At 41.8% G+C, this 19,699-nt stretch overlaps 1 protein-coding gene across 1 annotated transcript in view; it reads right to left on the bottom strand.

Moving 5' to 3' along the window:
• Nucleotides 1–2,547: 2,547 nt before the first annotated feature.
• ephb4a (eph receptor B4a) overlaps nt 2,548–19,699 on the bottom strand; it is a 32,978-nt gene continuing 15,826 nt past the window's right edge. Inside the window, exons 3-18 of the mRNA XM_029518707.1 lie at nt 18,237–18,307; nt 15,957–16,238; nt 14,305–14,695; nt 12,272–12,424; nt 10,224–10,559; nt 10,015–10,139; nt 9,722–9,887; nt 9,346–9,445; nt 8,005–8,069; nt 7,731–7,844; nt 7,073–7,320; nt 6,773–6,988; nt 6,163–6,312; nt 5,658–5,851; nt 5,062–5,220; nt 2,548–4,749 (exon numbers count right to left, since the gene is read on the bottom strand). Of these exons, the coding sequence (XP_029374567.1) occupies nt 4,641–4,749; nt 5,062–5,220; nt 5,658–5,851; nt 6,163–6,312; nt 6,773–6,988; nt 7,073–7,320; nt 7,731–7,844; nt 8,005–8,069; nt 9,346–9,445; nt 9,722–9,887; nt 10,015–10,139; nt 10,224–10,559; nt 12,272–12,424; nt 14,305–14,695; nt 15,957–16,238; nt 18,237–18,307 (2,879 nt within the window). The 3' untranslated portion in view covers nt 2,548–4,640. The remainder of the gene's footprint in view (nt 4,750–5,061; nt 5,221–5,657; nt 5,852–6,162; nt 6,313–6,772; nt 6,989–7,072; nt 7,321–7,730; nt 7,845–8,004; nt 8,070–9,345; nt 9,446–9,721; nt 9,888–10,014; nt 10,140–10,223; nt 10,560–12,271; nt 12,425–14,304; nt 14,696–15,956; nt 16,239–18,236; nt 18,308–19,699) is intronic.

Genomic DNA, 19,699 nt, shown 5'->3' with positions numbered 1-19,699 from the left:
AAATACAAGACTAATTCCACCCAAACTGTACTGCAGCATGGAGGTATAATTACACTCTCACAACCTTTATTTGACCAGGTGGGTCAGCTAAGAAGAAATTCTTATTTACAGTGACGGTCTGACACAAGTGCACAACAGAAGGGAAGTGCTCTGTCTCCTATCTTTCTCCACAAACAAGCGGCGTACACAGGTGAAAAATAACCTCAGCCAGCCGCTCGATGGATTTGCTCAGAAATATTGGGCCCATTTCGATCAAATTGTCTGCAAGCTGTCTTAGGGAGGAAATCCAGCACCTGAACTTGAGAGACAGAGAGAGTGGCACAAGAATGACAATCTGAAAGCTGACTTTTCATCTTCAAGCTGCAGCTGCCGAAGAAAATCAAAATAGTTCTGCAAATTCAAAAAGAAGTGTTAAATCAGCCAGCAGTCTCAAAAAGGGATCTGATTTTCCACTTTAAATGGGTATTCCACTATTTTGATCGATGACTTCAGCTGACTTGTCAAAAGGAGATGGTGTGCTGGAAATGGCGGACCTGCACTGGGAAGCTGAGGAACTGTTGGTCAAATCCACGTTTAAAAGATTTCAGGTGTGGGCATCATGCACAAACCTTTAGTCTTTTCTTTCTGTCATATTCAGGGTTAGTAAAGAATAAAGAGAGAGCTACAGACGTACCACTCATTTCCTTGTGTCTGTACTCCAAACCGGTCTCTGAAAAGTGGATACAGCCCAGCTGAAAAACATCAGCCGAGTATGTTTGGTTCATGTTGGACCATCTGACAAGCATTCCAATTGAATTGGCCTGAAACTTTCAGTCTGTACAAAACAGTCAGAAGTCAAGAGATTTACCTTCTATCATTTAGTTTCGAGATATACACTTTTTAACTGCATTACTAAAACAAACCTGGGCTTTCAAAGCAGAGAGCTTTTAGGAGGCAGGCTGGATCCAGGGCACCTGACTCGCATGAGGCACTAAAATCCAGGAGATGTTGGCCTAAGCTGTTTCAAATTTGATTTCTTTTTTTGTTTTTAAATTTGTCTCCTATGAGTCCTACAACTTTATGGAAGTGTGATGCCCCGACTAGAGTAGATTGTTAAGAATGCACATTTGATGCAGGATCACACTTTTTGCTCTGTTTACTGCTCCAGACAGGGTGAAACCAGGTCGGCTTGTATCCCCCACCCCTTGTGGTCAAACACACATGTACCTGTCCCACTGGTTAACCCCCATCCTCCACATACACACACACACAGACCCACACTCCACACTTGAATGCACACAGGAATGAGAGAGGAATGACACAATCAACCACATGCTAAAACCTGGCGGGCCTGGTCCGCTCTCTGCTCGACAGCAGCCTTAATGAATGGCCATTCAGATACACAGACAAAGCTGGGGCTAGATTTGCACTATACACTGGGGTCAGGGGTCACGCACAGCCGAAACCAGGGCTAAATGCCTGCCTCGCACTCTCATACCCTGAGTCACCCTGACAGAGCTTCATAAGGACCAAAACACACTGAGGGATTAAAGACAACAACATGCTCACAAGAACAGTTGGCAAACATTGTTATTTTATCCCCACTTGTGCATGTCTGTGTGTCTAGAGCCACATGAGAGCAACAGCACAAGTGGAATGAGTCAGTACGATGGAGATAATCAAAGCACATTAATCAATGAATCTAAACACTTCTCAAAGCCCTGGCAGCTTAGTCAGGCAATGGTAGCATTGGAGATAGAAGAGAGAGAGAAAAAAAAGTCAGTGTATGTCTGAGAGAGAGGGAGAGTTTAAGCTTATGCTGCACTATAAGCTGCTCTCAGCCCGAGGCACAGGAGAAGAAAAGAACATCTCCTCATGATTAAAAGGACTGAGGACCAGGAAGGGAAACATAGGAGAGGACAAGCTTCGAGCCCTCAGGGTGAAGGCTCTCTGGAGAAACAGAAGGCAAAAGGAAAAGACTGCACGATGACCGAACTGGGAAATGCAAGAGGAGTGAGACTAATTTCTCACCATTGCAGTATCCTGTTTCTCTCTCATTATGAAAAATGGGGCAACTGGATAGATGAGAGGCATGATTGCAACAAAAGCCACCAAGAAGACAGAAAGAAAATACTCCTTAGATATTTTACTGTGACATTTCTGCTATGCTCTTTGAGAACACAGATAAAAAAAAAAAGAATAAAAACAGACAACTAAGCATTCATTTTGTTGTTATCTGTGAGAGCTGATTATAAAACCAAATTAGTAAATAATGATTTGAGCACATCCACAAATAACAGGGTGTGTTGGGAAAAATTGAAGTCTTTTGTTGTGGGCCTCCAATTTAGGACAGAAGTCACAGAGGCCATCAGGACAGTGCAGCCTCTCATGTGACTGGAGACAGACAAATTAGTCGGGTCGCACTTTCAGGTCACACACAGATTTCCCGTGACATCTATAGGCACATGTATTGTCACAGTTTTGCTCCACTTCAAATAGAAGCAATGAGACTGAACATGTGTGAGACTCTCTGACATGAGCAATAAGCTGGAACATTCATCTCGGATGGTAAACACTGCTGTGCATCTTTATTATGAATACTGAATACAGATTAGCCTACACACAGAACAGTAATCAAACATTCTTTTATCTATTGATCATTTAAAAGTAGATTTTAACGAGATCTTCAATATGAAGACACATTTCCCACAGTCCTTAAAGGAATCTCTCAGACTCTTGCATGACAATACCAGTGTGTCTGACTAAGGCCAAACATTGTATGTAAGAAAAGATAAGCTTGACTTTGATAACACAGGCTTGCTGTCACACAAACCCTTTGGTGTCCATTGAAGGAGTCTGAATTGATCTTATTCATCACATGAGTGTATTATAATGTATGTAAACTGCACTTGAACCCCTTTAACATATTAGAAAAGGACAACATAATATGATAAAAAAGGAACAATAAAAAAAATCTTAAAAAATAAAAACCCCATTATAAAACGAGCATGAGGAATATTTTCAACTATAACACACAAGGACCATTTAAAGAAATTATACTATGCATTTCAGTCCAACATGGTTTTCATAGCTTTTTCTGCTCAAATTTCCTGACTCATTGCAGGTCTGAGCTATCTGGGAAAATTATACACAACCCAAATGTCAAAAAGGCTGGTATTATCCTTGAAGAGATGCAAGATCTTTGAGAAATACGTTGACATTTTAAACTCCAGTCCATTATTCCCCTTCAACAAGCACATGTAATAATGTGGGGGGGTGGTGGTGGAGAGTTAACCGAACAGGAGCTCAACAATGTTGTTAGCATTCCACCCTGAAACCAGTGGATACTGCTTGCCAGCAGCTATCTTGTTAGCCATGTATTGTTCAATGTTCCAAATGAACTGGAAACCATTTGTGCACCTGGCTGAAATATTTTACAGACAACAAAATGAACATCTGACGAAGGACTATAACAGAGCATCCCATTAAGGTGCATTTAAGTGAGACAAAATTCAACCACCCATGAGACATTTCTGTTTAATAAAATTGTCACTGAAGTCCAAGAAGATGACTGAATGGCACTGGAAGATGAAGAACACTGAATTAAAAATTGTTTCAGGTATAACAAGAAAAACTATTTTGACACCAGATTGCTTCCTTGTTTTTTTTCCTGTAGCGAAAACCTATTCTACAGTGTTGTCTGGTCTCTCAGTCCACTTGGTCCTTGTTCAGTGTGATTAAGATAAAACTGAGCTGCCAGTAGAGACACAGGCAGTGGAAATAACCAACCAGACTCCAACAGAAACACATGGAGTTACTGAAGATTACAATTCACTCTGAAATGCCAAAAGTGCTGATATGTCGGCATGTCTCTCCTCTCCTCGCAGATGAGCTGCTGGGAAAAGAGCCAGACTCAGGGAAGATGAGAAAAGCATGTTTAGGACGAGTATAGCACTCTCCAAAAGGCTGAGTTACACATCACACCTGAGTAAAGAGGAGGTAATGTTGAAATCAAATGAGGAATAAAGAAAGATGAACATTGAATTCCACTGTAACATTGAAATGTTCAGTCTTTATATGAAAGGTGCCAAATTAGCAATGTTATCCAAATGGTTTTAATGCAAGACACCGAAGGTGGAAGCAGTCCTCATTCTTAGTCACAAAGCAAGAAAAGAATCCAGGAACTGGCATTGGCATCATTTCAGTCTCCTTTGGTGAAGCGACGTTTTAGTGGATCAACAAAGTGTCAACTGCCAGTTTTTAAAATGACATGATACTACAGAAACTATGTAAACTCTCATCTGTCTCTTTTGATTTAGCACATTTATTGGATCTTAACTTTGGGTGGATATAAAAACACTGAGCGCAGACTGTAAAAATGAGGCAGAGTCAGTCTGCACATCGTCAGCTTCATTCCCTGGTCACCACAGGTGCCAAGGACTCACCATTCTGCAGACAACTTTCTTTCATCCATGTGGGAAAGTCATCTTTAGCCACTGATTTTTGATCCCCCCCCCCCCCCCGGTCATGAATAAAATTCTGCAATTCTCTCTTGGAGTTGGTGTTCAAAGTGGGTCACAGCAGAGAATCCAGAGTGCTCTGAGTACGTGGCTGCTGCACCTGTGTGCTGGTGTTCACGTCTAGGCCAGTGGACAGGTGAGCTAGAAGGTCACAGTTGCAGTGCTCTTGTTCCGAAAGGTCATTGTCTGGATGCCAGAGAGGATTTTCCTCTGATGCCCAGCCAGCGTCACTCCCATGTGCAGGAGATCTCTGAACACAGATAAAAAAAAATAAAAATCATTAATTAGACACAATGAAAAAAAAAGGAAGGAAGGATATGATTTTATGTTTGGAAAAATAATATTTCTGTCAAATGATTTTTGCTCTCTGGGCTTCTGGAACCACTCATGGTTAAATTGAGACTGAACCCGAGGAAATTCAGTTTGCTGAATTAAAATTGTCACTACTACAAGCAAGGCTAGCTCCCTGACCATGTTGCCAGGAGGTGTAAATTAAAAAGTGAAAAATTTCCTCCAGAGATAAGTATCAGTTTAGATAGGAAAGTTGGCAATGGGAACTGACTGTGTGGTGATCTGAGCCAGCTGGTCCACTGAGTTGAAGCCAGCCTGCAGGAAGCTGTCTTCGTAACGCTCCATCTTGATGGCCCTCAGCCATTCCCCCACTGAAGCACACGACGAGAGGGCTAAAGGTGCACGCTGGTCCAGCAGGGGGTAGGACGGCCTGGGGGACAGAGTGAAGAAACAAAGGAAGGACTTTAACGCATTGTCACCAACAACAGAAAACTGTGAGGAGCTTATACAGGCTGTATATCCTGCAGCAACATTCCAGCTGACACTCAGAGCTATAATCTGACGCTGAGTGACTGACAGGGACAAACAACAGCATTTTTCAGGGGCGGAGTGTCTACTGCAGCATGCTACCAGCCGACAGGCAGAATGTGGAGGAAAGGAGATGTGCATAGTTAGTGGCTGACAGGTCTCAGCAGGACATTAAGGTGGAACATAAGATTGACCAGTAGGAGGGAAATGTCAGTCCTGTGGTTGTCAGAACTCTATATGGACACTGAGAAAGGACAGACCTCAACTAATTCCTGAGTTGCATATTTACTGTTGTGACCTTATTAACTGTCAATCATCCAAACACATCTGCGCTCTCACCCTGCTCCTTCTTGAGCTACTATTTTCAACGAGGCAGGATTGCGAATAAGCTTGTCCAGAGCGCTGACAAGTTCTGTGAAGCGAGGACGCGCCGAGCGGTCCTTCTGCCAGCAGTCCAACATGAGCTGGTGCAGGTGGGTAGGGCAGTCAGGGGGTGGGGGCAGCCGGTAGTCCTGCTCTATAGCATTGATTACCTGAAAGATCAAACCAATTCATTAACTGAGTGGTATCGAAATCAATATTGAGGCCCATCGAGGGCTAAAACATTAGCAGTACAAACCAGATGGAAAAATAAACATTTCATTGGAGGGAAGAAGCAGAAAATCCTGAGATTGGCTATCTCATGATTCAGCTTCTATGCACACATTTAGACCTCAGACACATTGATTATATAAAATCAAAATGCAAATGCAAAAGTTTTAGGCTTAATTAGAGAAAGCTCCGTGCTATGCCTGACAAAACCTTCAAATTCAGTGGCAAGAATGACATTTCAGCTTAAACTTACATCCTGGTTGCTCATGTCCCAGTAGGGTCTCTCTCCAAAAGACATAACCTCCCACATGACAATGCCATAACTCCACACATCTGAAGCTGAGGTAAACTTTCTGAAGGCTATTGCCTCCGGTGCTGTCCAGCGGATTGGGATTTTACCACCCTGCACAGTAAAGAAAACAGTCAGCGCTGCAGCACTTCATTTAAACAATGTCAGACAGGGCTCTGACAGGGAATGTAATGGGGGTAAAATTACAACTTTAAGTCAGCTCCTCAAAATAATGAACTATTATTACTGCAGCATAATATTTCAACGAATAACGTAATTTTTAATTACATTTAATTTCATTTGTCAAGATGAGTATCGTTCTTGTGGTTTTAAGCTTCAACATAGCAGGAAACAGGAAAAAAAAAAACACGAAATACTGGCATTGTTCTGTAAAAATTATATAATGTCACAATTAATGGCATGTCTGGTTGTCAAATCAGTACCATGGTCATGTGCTCCAGCTTTTAAATGTAAGTTTAAAATAATTCCTATTCATATCCTTAAGACAAATACACTGCAGATGAATTTAATGAAAAGTTTCTTTGGCAATAATTGAGGAGGATTGTCATCTCACCAGAGAGCTGGTGTACGTTGGGTCAGATGAGTTCTCCTGCAGGAAGCGAGACAAGCCGAAGTCAGAAACCTTGCACACCAGGTTACTGTTGATTAGGATGTTGCGGGCAGCCAGGTCTCGGTGGACGTAGCTCATCTCTGCCAGGTACTTCATGCCGGAGGCGATGCCGCGCAGCATACCCACCAGCTGGATAGGCGTGAACTGGCTGTCATTCAGCTACGGAGGAGAGAAAAACACTTGAGTTGGAGAGCGAGGAAAGCAATTGCTTGTTTTAGCGCATGTTCTCCATTTCACACTGACCTGCAGAAATGAGTCCAGGGCGCCGTTCTCCATAAACTCTGTGAGGATCATGACTGGGCAGCTGGCCGTGATAATACCCTCCAGGTGGATGATGTTGGGGTGTTGGAACTGGCCCATGATGGACGCTTCAGACAGGAAGTCCCTTCTCTGCTTTTCAGTGTAGCCTCCCTTTAGTGTCTTTATTGCTACATAGTTTTCTTTTTTTCCTGGTATCCTCAGCCGTCCTCGACACACCTCCCCAAACTCCCCTGCAGCATACAGACACACATTAGATGTGTTTCTTTCGTATTTACAACTTTAGAGCAATGACTATTATCTTCAGCAAAACCAACAGCTTGCTTGCAGCTACTGGTGACCTTTTATTTGAATGAGGGCTACAAATACAGCTAACATATTTATCAGTTAATTGCTTTATTTACACACGTATTGAATTGAATTTTGTCTGATAAAGATAACAGTCAATGGTTTTAAATGTCACAGAATCAATTTAACTTTCCAAATTAGATTTATATTTAATAATGTTATGTTGAAAGCAGACAATCTACTGGGCTGCAATAAAATAGGAATAAAATAAAATAAACATTCAGGCCATAGAAAAAAATGGCCAGTGCAGAGATCAGACATTTGAATACTGGGAAAAGCATACAGCCAGGCTTACCAGCACCAATAACCTCCTCAATCTTGACAAAGGAAACATCAATTTCCTTGGCAAACTCTCGCACTGCTTCATTCGGGTCCTCGTAGGTGAAGGGGTCAATATAAACTTTGACCCCTGTAAGAACAAGTCAAATGGAGTCATGGGAAAGGAAAAGAACAAATGTTTAGATAACTTTTGAACAATAATGAGACTGCCATATTAAATGCAATTTTCTCTATGCAAATGAGTTGGAAAGCACTGCCAAGGTTTAGTGTGCGTGTTTGTGATCTGTTACCTTGGCCGACAAGGTACTGGCTGTTTTTGTCACTCAATTCTGGATCCTTTATTCTGCTGTGTCTGCTGCAGGCAGAATGAGATCAGGATAAATAAAGTCAGATTAGGATGGCAGTGCAGTTATCAGAAAAATGGATGTTTGACTTAATTTTGGCAAGCAAAGCATTGCTGATGCTTTGTGAAGCCAATAAATGCTGAGACAATGTGACTGTTCAGATGCAAAAACAATAAAAGAGAATAAAAGATGTTCATCATTTCTAAAGCGGGAAAAAGCCATTGTGTGATTATATTCATTGACTCTACGATGACAGCATGGCAAAATATAACTGAATATGATTTATTGATCCCTTCTGGGAATAGTAAGGGGCCCATGTGTTGGGAGGTCAGAGTTTAGTACACCTACATACCAATATTCTCTAGCTAACAGAGATCTAGAGCCACACACTGTTCCAAAAACACCTCCATCATTTTATTATTTTCTGTGTAAACAACAAAAAAATCTCCCTTGTTGTGAAAAGGATTTGGTCAGCCTAAAACAACCTGCAGCAATATCAACAACACAACATGAGATGCCTGTGGTAACGATGAATACCTGAGCCAACGCCTATGGTTCTGCTCTTTGACACAAGTGGCTCCATTGTAATTCTGCTGGCAAAAGCTCATCCCTTCAAGACTGTAACAACCCTGTAGCTACTGGATCCCTGCCTTCCTCCATTTCTCTCTCTCTCCCACTTCATAAGCCTAAAATAGCAATAATGCACCACCCTCGGTTAGTGGCAGATCTGGGCCTCAGCCACTGGTTTTTTGTGCGTTAAGTGTGTGTGTATGTGTCACAAGGTCACAGCTATTGTTCTCCTGTCCTGTGGAAACAGGGTTGGGACGCCTGCATCCTGTCTCTCCCTGCCCTCTACCTCTATCGTCATCTCTCTTAATCTGTATCATACACACACACGCACAACTACACACACAGTGACACGCACACATACTCTCTCTTTTTCTCCTTCTGATGGCATCCAACACTATTTACTCAAACAATGAAGCCCAAGGAAAATGTTCTAATGAGCAGGATAACTTTTAGCTGTGCAAGCAAAAGACATCATGAGCATTGCTTTGTGTCTGAACTGCCTTGCAGAGAAAAAATGGTGTGGGTAACAGGGTGCAAATCCACTGTTGATAAGATATGATTTGTATAAACAAGAGAACAAAGTGTTGTAAAACCGTAAAATTGGGGTCGTGGTTGTTATTGGTTTTCGATTTCCCCATTTTTTTAACTCCTGTTTCCTGTTATTCTGTCAGCTTTTTCCCCTTTTTTTCTGCTTCTTTTCCCTTCCCTTGTTCTCACCGTATGCAGTAAGCAATCACAAAGACAAAAGTGACAAGCAGCAGCATCCCAACAGCGATAAGGATGCCAGGTATCAGGAACTGGGAGGCAGAGTCATGTCCTGAGAAAAACAAGAGACGGGGGAGAAAAAAAAAAACAGTTGCAAAGCGTTAGAAGTGATGTAACGGCAGTAACCATAACTAGACGTTCAGATCAGTAGTAAAGAAAAATGACAGAGGGAAAGAAGGACTATGACAGGAATGATTAATTTTTAAAGAGTCTCCATAAGGGACAAAGGAAACTGTAGAAAAAAAATGGAAGAAATTTTTCTTTTTATGGTTTCAAAAAAAGGGTATGGAAAGCATCTTCAAAAGGCCATTTTTTTTTCCTCTCTCACCATCAGGCAGGGTGCGGAAGACAGTTACAGGACCAAAGCTGCCATAACCAGCCATGGTGCGTGCCCGAAGCTGCACTTCATACTGAGTCGCCCTGCGGAGGTCTGTCAGCACCGCCTGGTTTTTGCTACTCTCTGTATAATGGCACTGATCCTCACTTCGGCGCTCCTAAATGAAAGCAGAGAAGGTTGGACTGAAAGTGAGCATTAACCAGGATTGAATTAAAAAAAAAAAAAAAAAAAAGCAGAACAGAACAACACACAACCCAAACTCAAAGGTAAGAAAAGGTTCTTACCTTCTCACAGTAGCGTAGCTGATACTGCAGGATGGTGTAGTGTTGCTGAGCTGGGACTGACCACTGCAGAGTCAGGCTGCTCTCCGTGGAGTCGCTCTTTTGAATCACAGGAAACAGTGATGGCACTGCACAGATGACAGAGGAATTATAGAAATACCACATGAAATACTGACTATTTACACCTTTACACCTTGTCCTGTCCAACTTACCATCGTGGTTTGTGGTGATGTTGACACTGTCACTGGCAGGGTCCTTGCCACTGAGCTGAGAAACCCCGTTGAGTGCTTGGATTGTGAAGGTGTAAGTGGTGTGTGGCAGCAGGCCCCACACTTCGACCCTGCGACCCAGCAGGCCGTGCTGTGCGGGCCGGTAGCTGACACTGTCTCCACAGGGGAGGCACGGCCCCTTGGGTGATCTGCACACAGAACACCTGACTGCGTAGCCCAGGTCTGTTCTGCCGCCGTTGTCCAGAGGCTCGTTCCACTCCAAACTAAGTGTGGTGTCGTTGATCTTGGTGGTGAGGCTTCGGGGTGCTGAGGGCGGTTCTAAAAGTAATGGCAAAAAGAGATGCCATTCCCTTAAGTTATAAATTACGATAAAATTGACAAAATAAATTTCCCTCAAGCTCCTGTTATAGCAGAACCATTCTGTTTAAAGAAACAGTGAAAAAAGTTCAGAAAATACACTCATTCATACTCAAGTTACAGACATGAGAGAGTGGTCGTCTTTATCTTCAACCCAGAAAGAGGAGACAATATTTCTCGCAATATCAAACTGTCCCCTTAAAAAGGCACATTGATGTCAGGCTCAGGTGCCGCAATTTTCTAACCATATTAAACTGAGTCAGGAGAATTATTACAGCCACATTACATATGATCATTTTTCAGATTTTAAATGCCCCGGGAGAGCACCAGTAGTCATTCCTCAAATATTGTTGCGTTATTTGGTCAGAAATGTCATCATGTTTGATTTTCCAGTGACAGCATACCCCTGATGCAATCACTGTGTACAAAATTCTCAAATTAAGTTATAATCTCTTCTGTGCCATTCTATTGCTGTTTAGCCTTTCAATGAGCCAATCAGCCCATTTATTCCATTTTTTTCCATATACGCTGGGGACTTTTCACCCTGTCTGCACATTGTCTTGAAGCAGAACAATGCTCCTGCATCAGCTTTATGTCACAGCAGCAACATATGTGTTGCAGCATTCAACAGTTTGTCTAAAACTGGATGATAATTATCACTGTCTGAAAATTGTACGAAGATAGCTATTGCCTCAGGCCACGCGGAACTTAACAGCAATACCACTCAGCCGTTGAATAAGTTTCTGTTCCTGCCAAGGAGACAGAGCTTTGTCAGTGAGCCTGCAGCTAACGTAAGTGCTATTAAGTGCTCTCACTGGAAACCCAAGTGGGGCAACATCAGACAACCTGAGAGCATATGAATTCTGAATACAACATTTGGGATTGGGGATTTTTTTTTTTTTTTTTTTAAAGAGGTGATACATTCCAGGGCTTAATCAGAATTCCCTTTATTTCACTTCACCATGGCTGTCACAACACTGTGAAAGACATTTTTTTTTTTTTTGGAGGGGGGGCACATGATTTACAGATGGCACATCTGCTTCACAATTTTGCATGCAAATTGAAAATGTAAGTGGCGCGCAGAACTGAACAGACAATCCAGTACAAAAACAGACTACGTAATAGAAATGGCCCTGTTAAGTGATAAACAATTAAGATAAAGCCTTTGTAATTAAAGTTATCAGCAATTATAAAATTGGCAGACATACATTTTAATTGGTGCGGATTCACACCTGCAGAGAACAGGAAATGTAAATAGCCAAAGGCAGAGTTTACTTCCTCTTTTGGGCCATTTCACAAGAATGCACCAAATTTAAATTTCCTTCATTCACACGTTTGACATGAGGCTGTATTGAAAAAACCGCATAGAGGTGTCACTCTGGACCATCAATGCATACTTCACTGCAGAGAGAAAGCCCTACCCCCGACAGCCTGTCACAATAGGCATGCATCTCAATGGCTTGCACTGGGAGACAGGACACAAAGCAGATTAGAGGAGCTGGGCTAAATAACACCAGAGGAAAACAGAAACAGCGCCAGAGATGGTAAAAACAAAGCAAAGAAGAACAGGGAGGAGGGACAGAATAACAACAAACAAGTGGACTCTTGTGTTGCTTAGCACCTCTGTATTTGCATGCAGATTCGTGCCCAAGCACTGCTGCATGCATACTTACTTGTGCATGGGGTGTCAGGAGTGTCAGATTCTGCACGCAGGTATCCAGAGCGACAAGTACACACTGACTCCCCCTTGATGGTGGCTTGGCTGAATCCTGGACAGCCGGTGCACTGTCCCTCTGTGCCTGGCTTGAATTTACCCACAGGACACGCTAAGAGGGGAGAACAAATTATAGCAAATGATCCTGAGCATTGAACGAAATCTGCACATCCACTGTGTCCACACCTACCAGTCAACCTCTGATTTCAAACACATTCATGTTTTTCCTCAAGGTACTTCGGTGCCTCATGGTTGCAGATTGACAGGCAGATTACAACATATCAGAATACAATCACAGTAATAAATCTATTCAGTGAACTCACACCATTGGCATTCTGCTTATCATTGAATTTACCTGATTATATCAGAATTACAAGATGCACACGGGAGTAATTTGTCTATTGATCCAAATCCTGTCTCCTCACTAAGACCACAAACGGTAGAGTTGCACTCCAGATATAAAGAAACACTGAACTGAGTCTGAAGTACAGCTCCAAAGAGAAAATACAGTGGACATCAGTTTTGCCAGTTCAATAATACAAAAATGTCAAATGTTCTTCTGTTTCTCCCTCTAAGATGGGAGGATTTGACATTTTTTCTCAAGAACTAATGACTGTAATCATCAATTAATCTGATTAATTGATGATCACAGTCATTAGTTGCCATCGTCTGGACTCATTCTCCTTCTCAGCTTCTACATATGAACATGATACCAGATTCATCACACCATCCTACGCCTGAATGAGTAATAACCTGTCACCTTGTAGCGCCACATACATTCACCAACACCTGCAGTGTTTACTATGCTGCGCTCAGTGTGGCAGCTGAAATGCCACTCCAGCTGCTGAGTGAGAGGAATAAAACAATAATCTTTTACGAGCGAGTGAAGCATTGTTACAATCCAAGTTGCAGGGTCAACATACTGTGGCCCACATTTTACCACAAGAATTTACCAACAGTTAAAAAAACAAAACAAAACAAACTTTGCGGAATGTGATTAGTATCTTAAATTACAAGTTCGCTTCAAAGATATGGTTTAAGCAAGCTAATAGATATCATCTAGAACACTAGTTTTACATTAAATGGGGGATGCGTATACCCAGAAAATACACGTTGTCGTCTAGAGGAGATTGGCATTACAATAAAATTAATTTGAATTCAAACCTAGATGGTATTTTCAGCCTACGAAGCATATCAACTTGCTATGAAGGTCATTTCCCTCTATGGTTGGGTGATTTTTTTATTTTATTTTTTGAACAGTTCTCTCCAGTGGCAGAGGGGTGGGAATGCCAAGTCCACTTCATCAGAAGCAAAATGCAGGAAATAATTTTTGTTATGAGAAATCATTATACCTCCCACATAGATCAAAATTAATCCTAATTTTAAACGCCACACAATTTCTTGAGAAAATGTAACTTTTCTCCATCTGCTTCTGTGTTTATCTTGAAACAATTTCCCAAACTGGTGGGATTTGGTATGTGTGAACGCAGCCTGTGTGTGAGTGTGCACATGGGGGGTGTTCTTGCACGAGGTTTGTTAATTGGTCTCATTAAACAGAGCTGATGCAAGACTCCAGAGAGAATTAACCTGCTTCTTCCTTCTGTTTTTGTCTGCTTTGCTTTGATGTTCTCAAAGCGATATGATCTTTACCCCGAGCATCTCCCATTCCCTTGCTAACTTCACCTCCTGTGCTCCTTCTATCTCAGCTGAACACTGGATTGTCACAGTAGTAAGCCTTTGACCCTGCACTTCCTTTCTGAGATAAGTGCTGCTCCACCTGACCTCGCTCTGTCCCCTCCATGTCAAAGATGGCCCTCTTCCTTATTAACTTCCTTAGTTTCTCGCTTCCTCTCCAACACTTGTGACCCTCTTTCAGTAAAATCCACCCTCACCATTGTTTTCATGTTTAGTCTGCCTGCTCTGCTGCCTATATGGGCGTAGGCCACATAAATGCAAACATGTATAGGTAGCCTAACATGGCCTCCTTCCTACCTGTGCAGCGGGTCTGTCCGTCAGTGGGCTCAAATCCAGGCAGGCAAGCACAGGAGGTTGTTGGCTGGCCTACCCACTGGCCATCTTCCCCACAGAAGAGCTTTGGGGGCCGAGGTCGTGGCCCCTGCTGGGCGGCATGCTCCACACACACTCCTTGTGCCTCTTGAACTAGAGTACGGGGAACAGTCTCAGGAAAGGAGGAAAGAGCACTGACCAGGGGTGGACACTTTTTGAAGAACACCCTGACAGACAGCAGGGCCATGCAGGCGCCCTGAGCTTGAAAAGCTAAGTAGAAGCCCCTCTTAGATAGAGGTCCTAGTCGTAAGGTCTTTACGTTAAACTTCCGCTCTCCACCCTTCCTCAGCAGAAAGTCTGCAGCCACTGTGTCCACCTAGGGCAGGAAAAAAGAGAAAAGATCTTACGTAATGGCCGGATTCCAACACACAGCTTTCAAAATGGGCATGACTAGTGGTTTCACATGAGACATTACAGCCCATGGCTCGAACGTCACATATGCTTGACATTACTGACCATTTTCCAAAGCATCCCTCTGTGATTTTAGATTGATTTGCTTCCTGACATCCACTGTTTTCCATTTGTTACATTGAGCATTGAGTCCCAATTGCAGCTTGCAGAGACTTGCTCCAGAGAAACGTAATTTATCAGTGAACACTTCATTCCTTTTATTTTTCTGCCAAAGTTAAATTATTAAGTGGTAATGAAGGTGAGTAGTGCGGGCTATTTTGAAACCTCTCTATGGCAGTGTGTTCAAGGACACTTAGACATGGGAGTGTTGATAAGGATATGCTGAAAGATACTTGTGTTGTAGTGACAGATCGTCCAAGTCCTTTTTAGTCCCTGTAAGATGAATTTGATACTGTAAAGAAATGGAAGGAATCCAACTGTATATTGGAAGGTGGGAGGTGAATTTAAAAATGTGGGGATAGTCTTGGAAAGTTGCCAGCAGTCATTTAAAGTTTGATATTTCATACATCATATTAAAATCTGTACATGTAAAACAACTATGAAGTCGATGAGACCATGTCCATTTTTTTATTATATACACTATTTGACTCCTTTTCTAATTTAGGAGAATTTAAATGAGTATTCAAGCAATCTAATTTACACTTCCATAAAACTTGGGGGCTCATGAGATGAGAGACAATTTCTTTGAACACAAAAGTCAAAGCTGATGACTCACTATGGGTAAAAAATAGTGGATATCTCATTTTACCTGGTTTGCTAAAATAATTGTGTTTTAAACTCCACAACCCAAGTTTTTAATGTAGGCTGACTGATAAAAAAAAAGAAGCTTTCCAGCTCAACCTAAGATAACCTAGTTGACATTATCAGGGTTATCTAAAATAATTAATTTGAGCTGCAACAGTTAGTCAATTAATTGATCATAAAATTGTCCTATCACTGGAAAATGAATCTGTTCCAAAAGTAATTATGAGACATGGCTCCCACAGAGAGGGTTTTACATTTCATGACAAATAGAACTGATCTAAATTAGTGGAGCACCCATTTAAGGCTGATACTTAATTTGTTGAAATTAATTAATAAACAGTCTCTAAATAATAATGATTTCCTATAACAGTGAGGCTTTCTTTCTCATTGTTTTTGTTTTGAACGTAGGAGGGTGAGTATACCTTGGTGTATGGATTTTCCATCCACGGGGGGTACGTGGCCGTGGCCTCGTTGGAGTCGGCCTGATAGTAGTAGAGGTTGAAGGTCTCCTTGCAGCTGCGGTGGTGGGTGCTCCTGGAGGAACACTCCATCATGGTGAACCGCAGCTCCACGTAAACATGAGACGCTCCTCGTCGCTGTATGAAGCCGCTGCGCAGCCAGTGGCTGGGTGAGCTGTCGGTCTGACAGATCTGATAGGTCCTCACACTGTTGTTCTCCTCATCCAAGCCACTAACTTCCTCCCACTAAGAGCACAGAGGAGAACAAAGGGTTGGCAGGTTGGACGTTAAAATGACATATGAGCCCAAAATCTTCAGAACATTTTTGTGAGTATATTTTATTATCCTGTAAGTACTTTCACTCTAGTCTTTATATAATTGGTCACATTAAAAGTCCTATACAGCAATAATAAAATGTTGGCCCTCTGCTGTAAGGAACCTGTCAGAGGCTCGTGGGATGGCTCTGTCCTGGTGTGCATTTTGATCTAGCCCAAATTTGAATCTGGGTTGTTAAATCATTCTTCCCGTTGAGCTGCAGCCCAGCAAGTGGGAATTCAAGTCTCAATTGTCAAACAGAGCACACTACTGCACAACATCCAAGACAGGCATTGCTCGCCCTGCTTTAATACACTTTTAGTCTCTACCACAAGAACATAGGAGAGGATATCAGAAACACATATGAACTTAAAACCCTTCACAGAAATCAAGATTTGTTGGGGAGCAAAATGTAACTGAAATACGCTTTCATGTCTGACTTCTGAGTCAAAAGCAAACATGTTCACCACTACTATGTTCCCAAGAGTAGGAAACCAGCAAGAAATTACCATACTCAGGGCAGAATTTAGCAGATTGGCTGAACTTGAGGCTCAGAAATTCAGTTATGTAAATATGTAAATCTTTAAAAATCCATTTACAGATGATGTGTTGAGTGAGGCAGAATACTGGTCTGAATGAATTACTTTGCAGCAGAGCACTGAGAATCTGATCTGAATCACTTAAAGGGAGAATTTCCCTCCTCATCCTAAAAAATAAATACACTGGATTTTGGCTTTGAATACTTCTGAGAACAAAATGTTTTCTGTGATGAACATGCACAAAATATCTCACAGGACTCATTTTTATATATATAAAAAAAAAAAAGGTGATGCAATTGTTTTACACCACCGTTAGATGCCGAAGTTTAGCCAAACAGGGTGAATTTTGTTAAAGTGAAAACTAAATGCAAATAGGGTTCGTATTTTCTTAAAAGAGTCTCCCCAAATGCCAATACAATGTTGTATTTTATTTCAGAAACTTTGATTCTGTATTAGGACCAGTCCATGATGGCCCAGAGGGATTTATCCCACTATGCCATAGCCAGTGCAGCTGCGGCTGTTCTTATTCTAAAGGCGTTACCGTTAAATGACCTGCAGCTGAGAGGTCAACAAGGTGCTTTAACGCACACGTGTTGCTCATTACGCTCAGATTTTAGACCAAGCTGCCCCAAATTCCTAGATTCTTAGGCCTGAGGAGAAACAACTTTAACAGTCACTGAAATAGTCGTGGCATAATTATGATGACACTGCTTTATTGAGTCTCCTTTGCAAAAAGTGGATGTAAACTTAGAAGCCACAAATATCTACTCTGAAGCTATCACAGTCCTTTAATCCATATAACCATATAGCGGTCTTTTAATATCTATAATTTTAGCTGTCTTTATTGACTACATTACAGTGTTATAGGAAAACAAACCTACTGTGTTTTGACAATGAGAAGCGTTTGATGAACACCATAAATGATAACGGCTGCTAAAACTATTATTGGTCTGATACTATCTGAACACAAAGCACAGATGCATTTGTGAGTAATTCTGCCATGCCCCAGAAATTTCCCTGTCAGCATTACTGTTTGCGTTATTCCTCTGAGACATCATCAAGTTGGTCACAGACGCTGGCAAAATACTCCAGCAACTACTCTTCAGGTGATCAAATTACAAATATGTCTTTTTCAGGCTCCAGAATCCATAATTGGGAGCAGTCAGTCACTCCAACTACAAGGTTGATGGGATATATCAAAGCATCTGCTTTCAATATACTTTGAAACCCAGATTCACTCTGGCAACTCTTTATTCTGTCAGTTACCTGCCATATAAGGAACTCTTTTACAGCCAAAGTAACAAAAGAACAGCTGGAAGCCAAAAATCCCCAGTCGCCAAGAGGTCTGTGTTAGGAATACAGATAACACAGAGAAACTGGGGTTACATACCTCAGGTTTGGCACGTGAAAAGATGGTCCATTTGAGATCAGAAGTCTCTAGCTTAGTGTTCATCAGAACCTCTGTAAAGAAGACAAAAAATAAATTATCACTCACAGCAGGAAGCATATAATGACGCTCATTTACATTCAGAGATACACCCATATGAATTAACAGAGTGAGCATTTTTCCAGTATCTATTTTATATTGGGATAAGTCAGTCAGATTACAGCCATGGGGATATTCCCACTACCCCAAGATAGTTCATCGTCATGTTTGTTTTCATTCCCCCGTTGTCCCCTCTGCTCCCAGAGATGAACCATGCCTGTGGTTGCACTCAACCTACTGAAAAGAGTCTGCTGTTTTGTCCACAGAGAGTAGGGACAAATAGTGGTAACAAGGGTATCCCACACAAGCATGTGCACACAAATGTACACACACAAACATGATTTAAATGTGTCAATTCCCCCAAACCCTCCTGATCATGTTTGCAGTTTCATTGGACATTAGAATTCAAATGTTGACATTTTCAGAAAGAAACACACCTGCCTACAAAAGTTCTCAGTTCACAATGCATCTGAAAAAGAAATAACCCCCCCCCCCCCAAGGAATAAGGTACTGTCTTCAGAGCTCAAAGACAAGAGTAACAAGATGAAACCAAGACTGAGCATTTGGTGGCACCATCAGGCTGTGGGGGTGCTTTTCTGCACCAGGAACAGGGAGACTGACCAGAGTTGAGGGAAAGCTGAAAAGACAGTCTTAATGAAAACCTGACCCAAAGCTCTCAGCATCTCAGACAGAGCTAAAAGGTCACCGTCCAACAAGAAAACAAGTGCAAAGACTTTGGAAAAGTCACTTTGTAAAAACTATGGATGTCCTTGAGCGGCCTGACTTGAACCCAATCAAATATCGCTGGAGAGACCTGAAAATTGCTGTCCATCAACAGTCCTCATTCAACCTGACAGAGCTGGAGAGGATCTGTAGGGAAGGATGGCAGAAAGTCCCCCAAAGCCAGATGTGCAATGCTTGTCGCTTCATACCCCAAACTGGAGGTGTTAATCGCTGCCAAAGGTGCTCCAACTAAGAATTGCAATAATTGTTTGTATTTGAGCAATAATTTCTTTCAAAATTTCACTTGTTGTAATGAGGTATTGAATGTAGACTGATAATGGAAAAATGAGCCATTTTAACCTGAACACAACAAAATTTGAAAGAATTCAAAGTGGAAGTGTTCTTTATGAATTTAAGGCCTCTTACTGTCACAATCTGTGATTACAGTAGAATATATATATATTTTTTTTTTGCAACAACACAATCAGGCACAGGCAGTTCTGTGTCCCATAAATGTCCAGGAGGTGAAAGGGTTAGGGTTTCCGCGTAACCCTGAAGCAGCGTTAGGTTCAGATGAAGGTGTATCTTCTCATGTGGGGACATTGTAGTATTACCTCCGTTAAATTATGACTTATATTGATGCT

This window comes from Echeneis naucrates, chromosome 14, assembly GCF_900963305.1.
Source record: "Echeneis naucrates chromosome 14, fEcheNa1.1, whole genome shotgun sequence".
Classification (NCBI taxonomy): Eukaryota; Metazoa; Chordata; class Actinopteri; order Carangiformes; family Echeneidae; genus Echeneis; species Echeneis naucrates.
The sequence above is the reverse complement of the archived record's forward strand: the minus strand, read 5'-3'. Positions and strand labels throughout refer to the sequence as shown.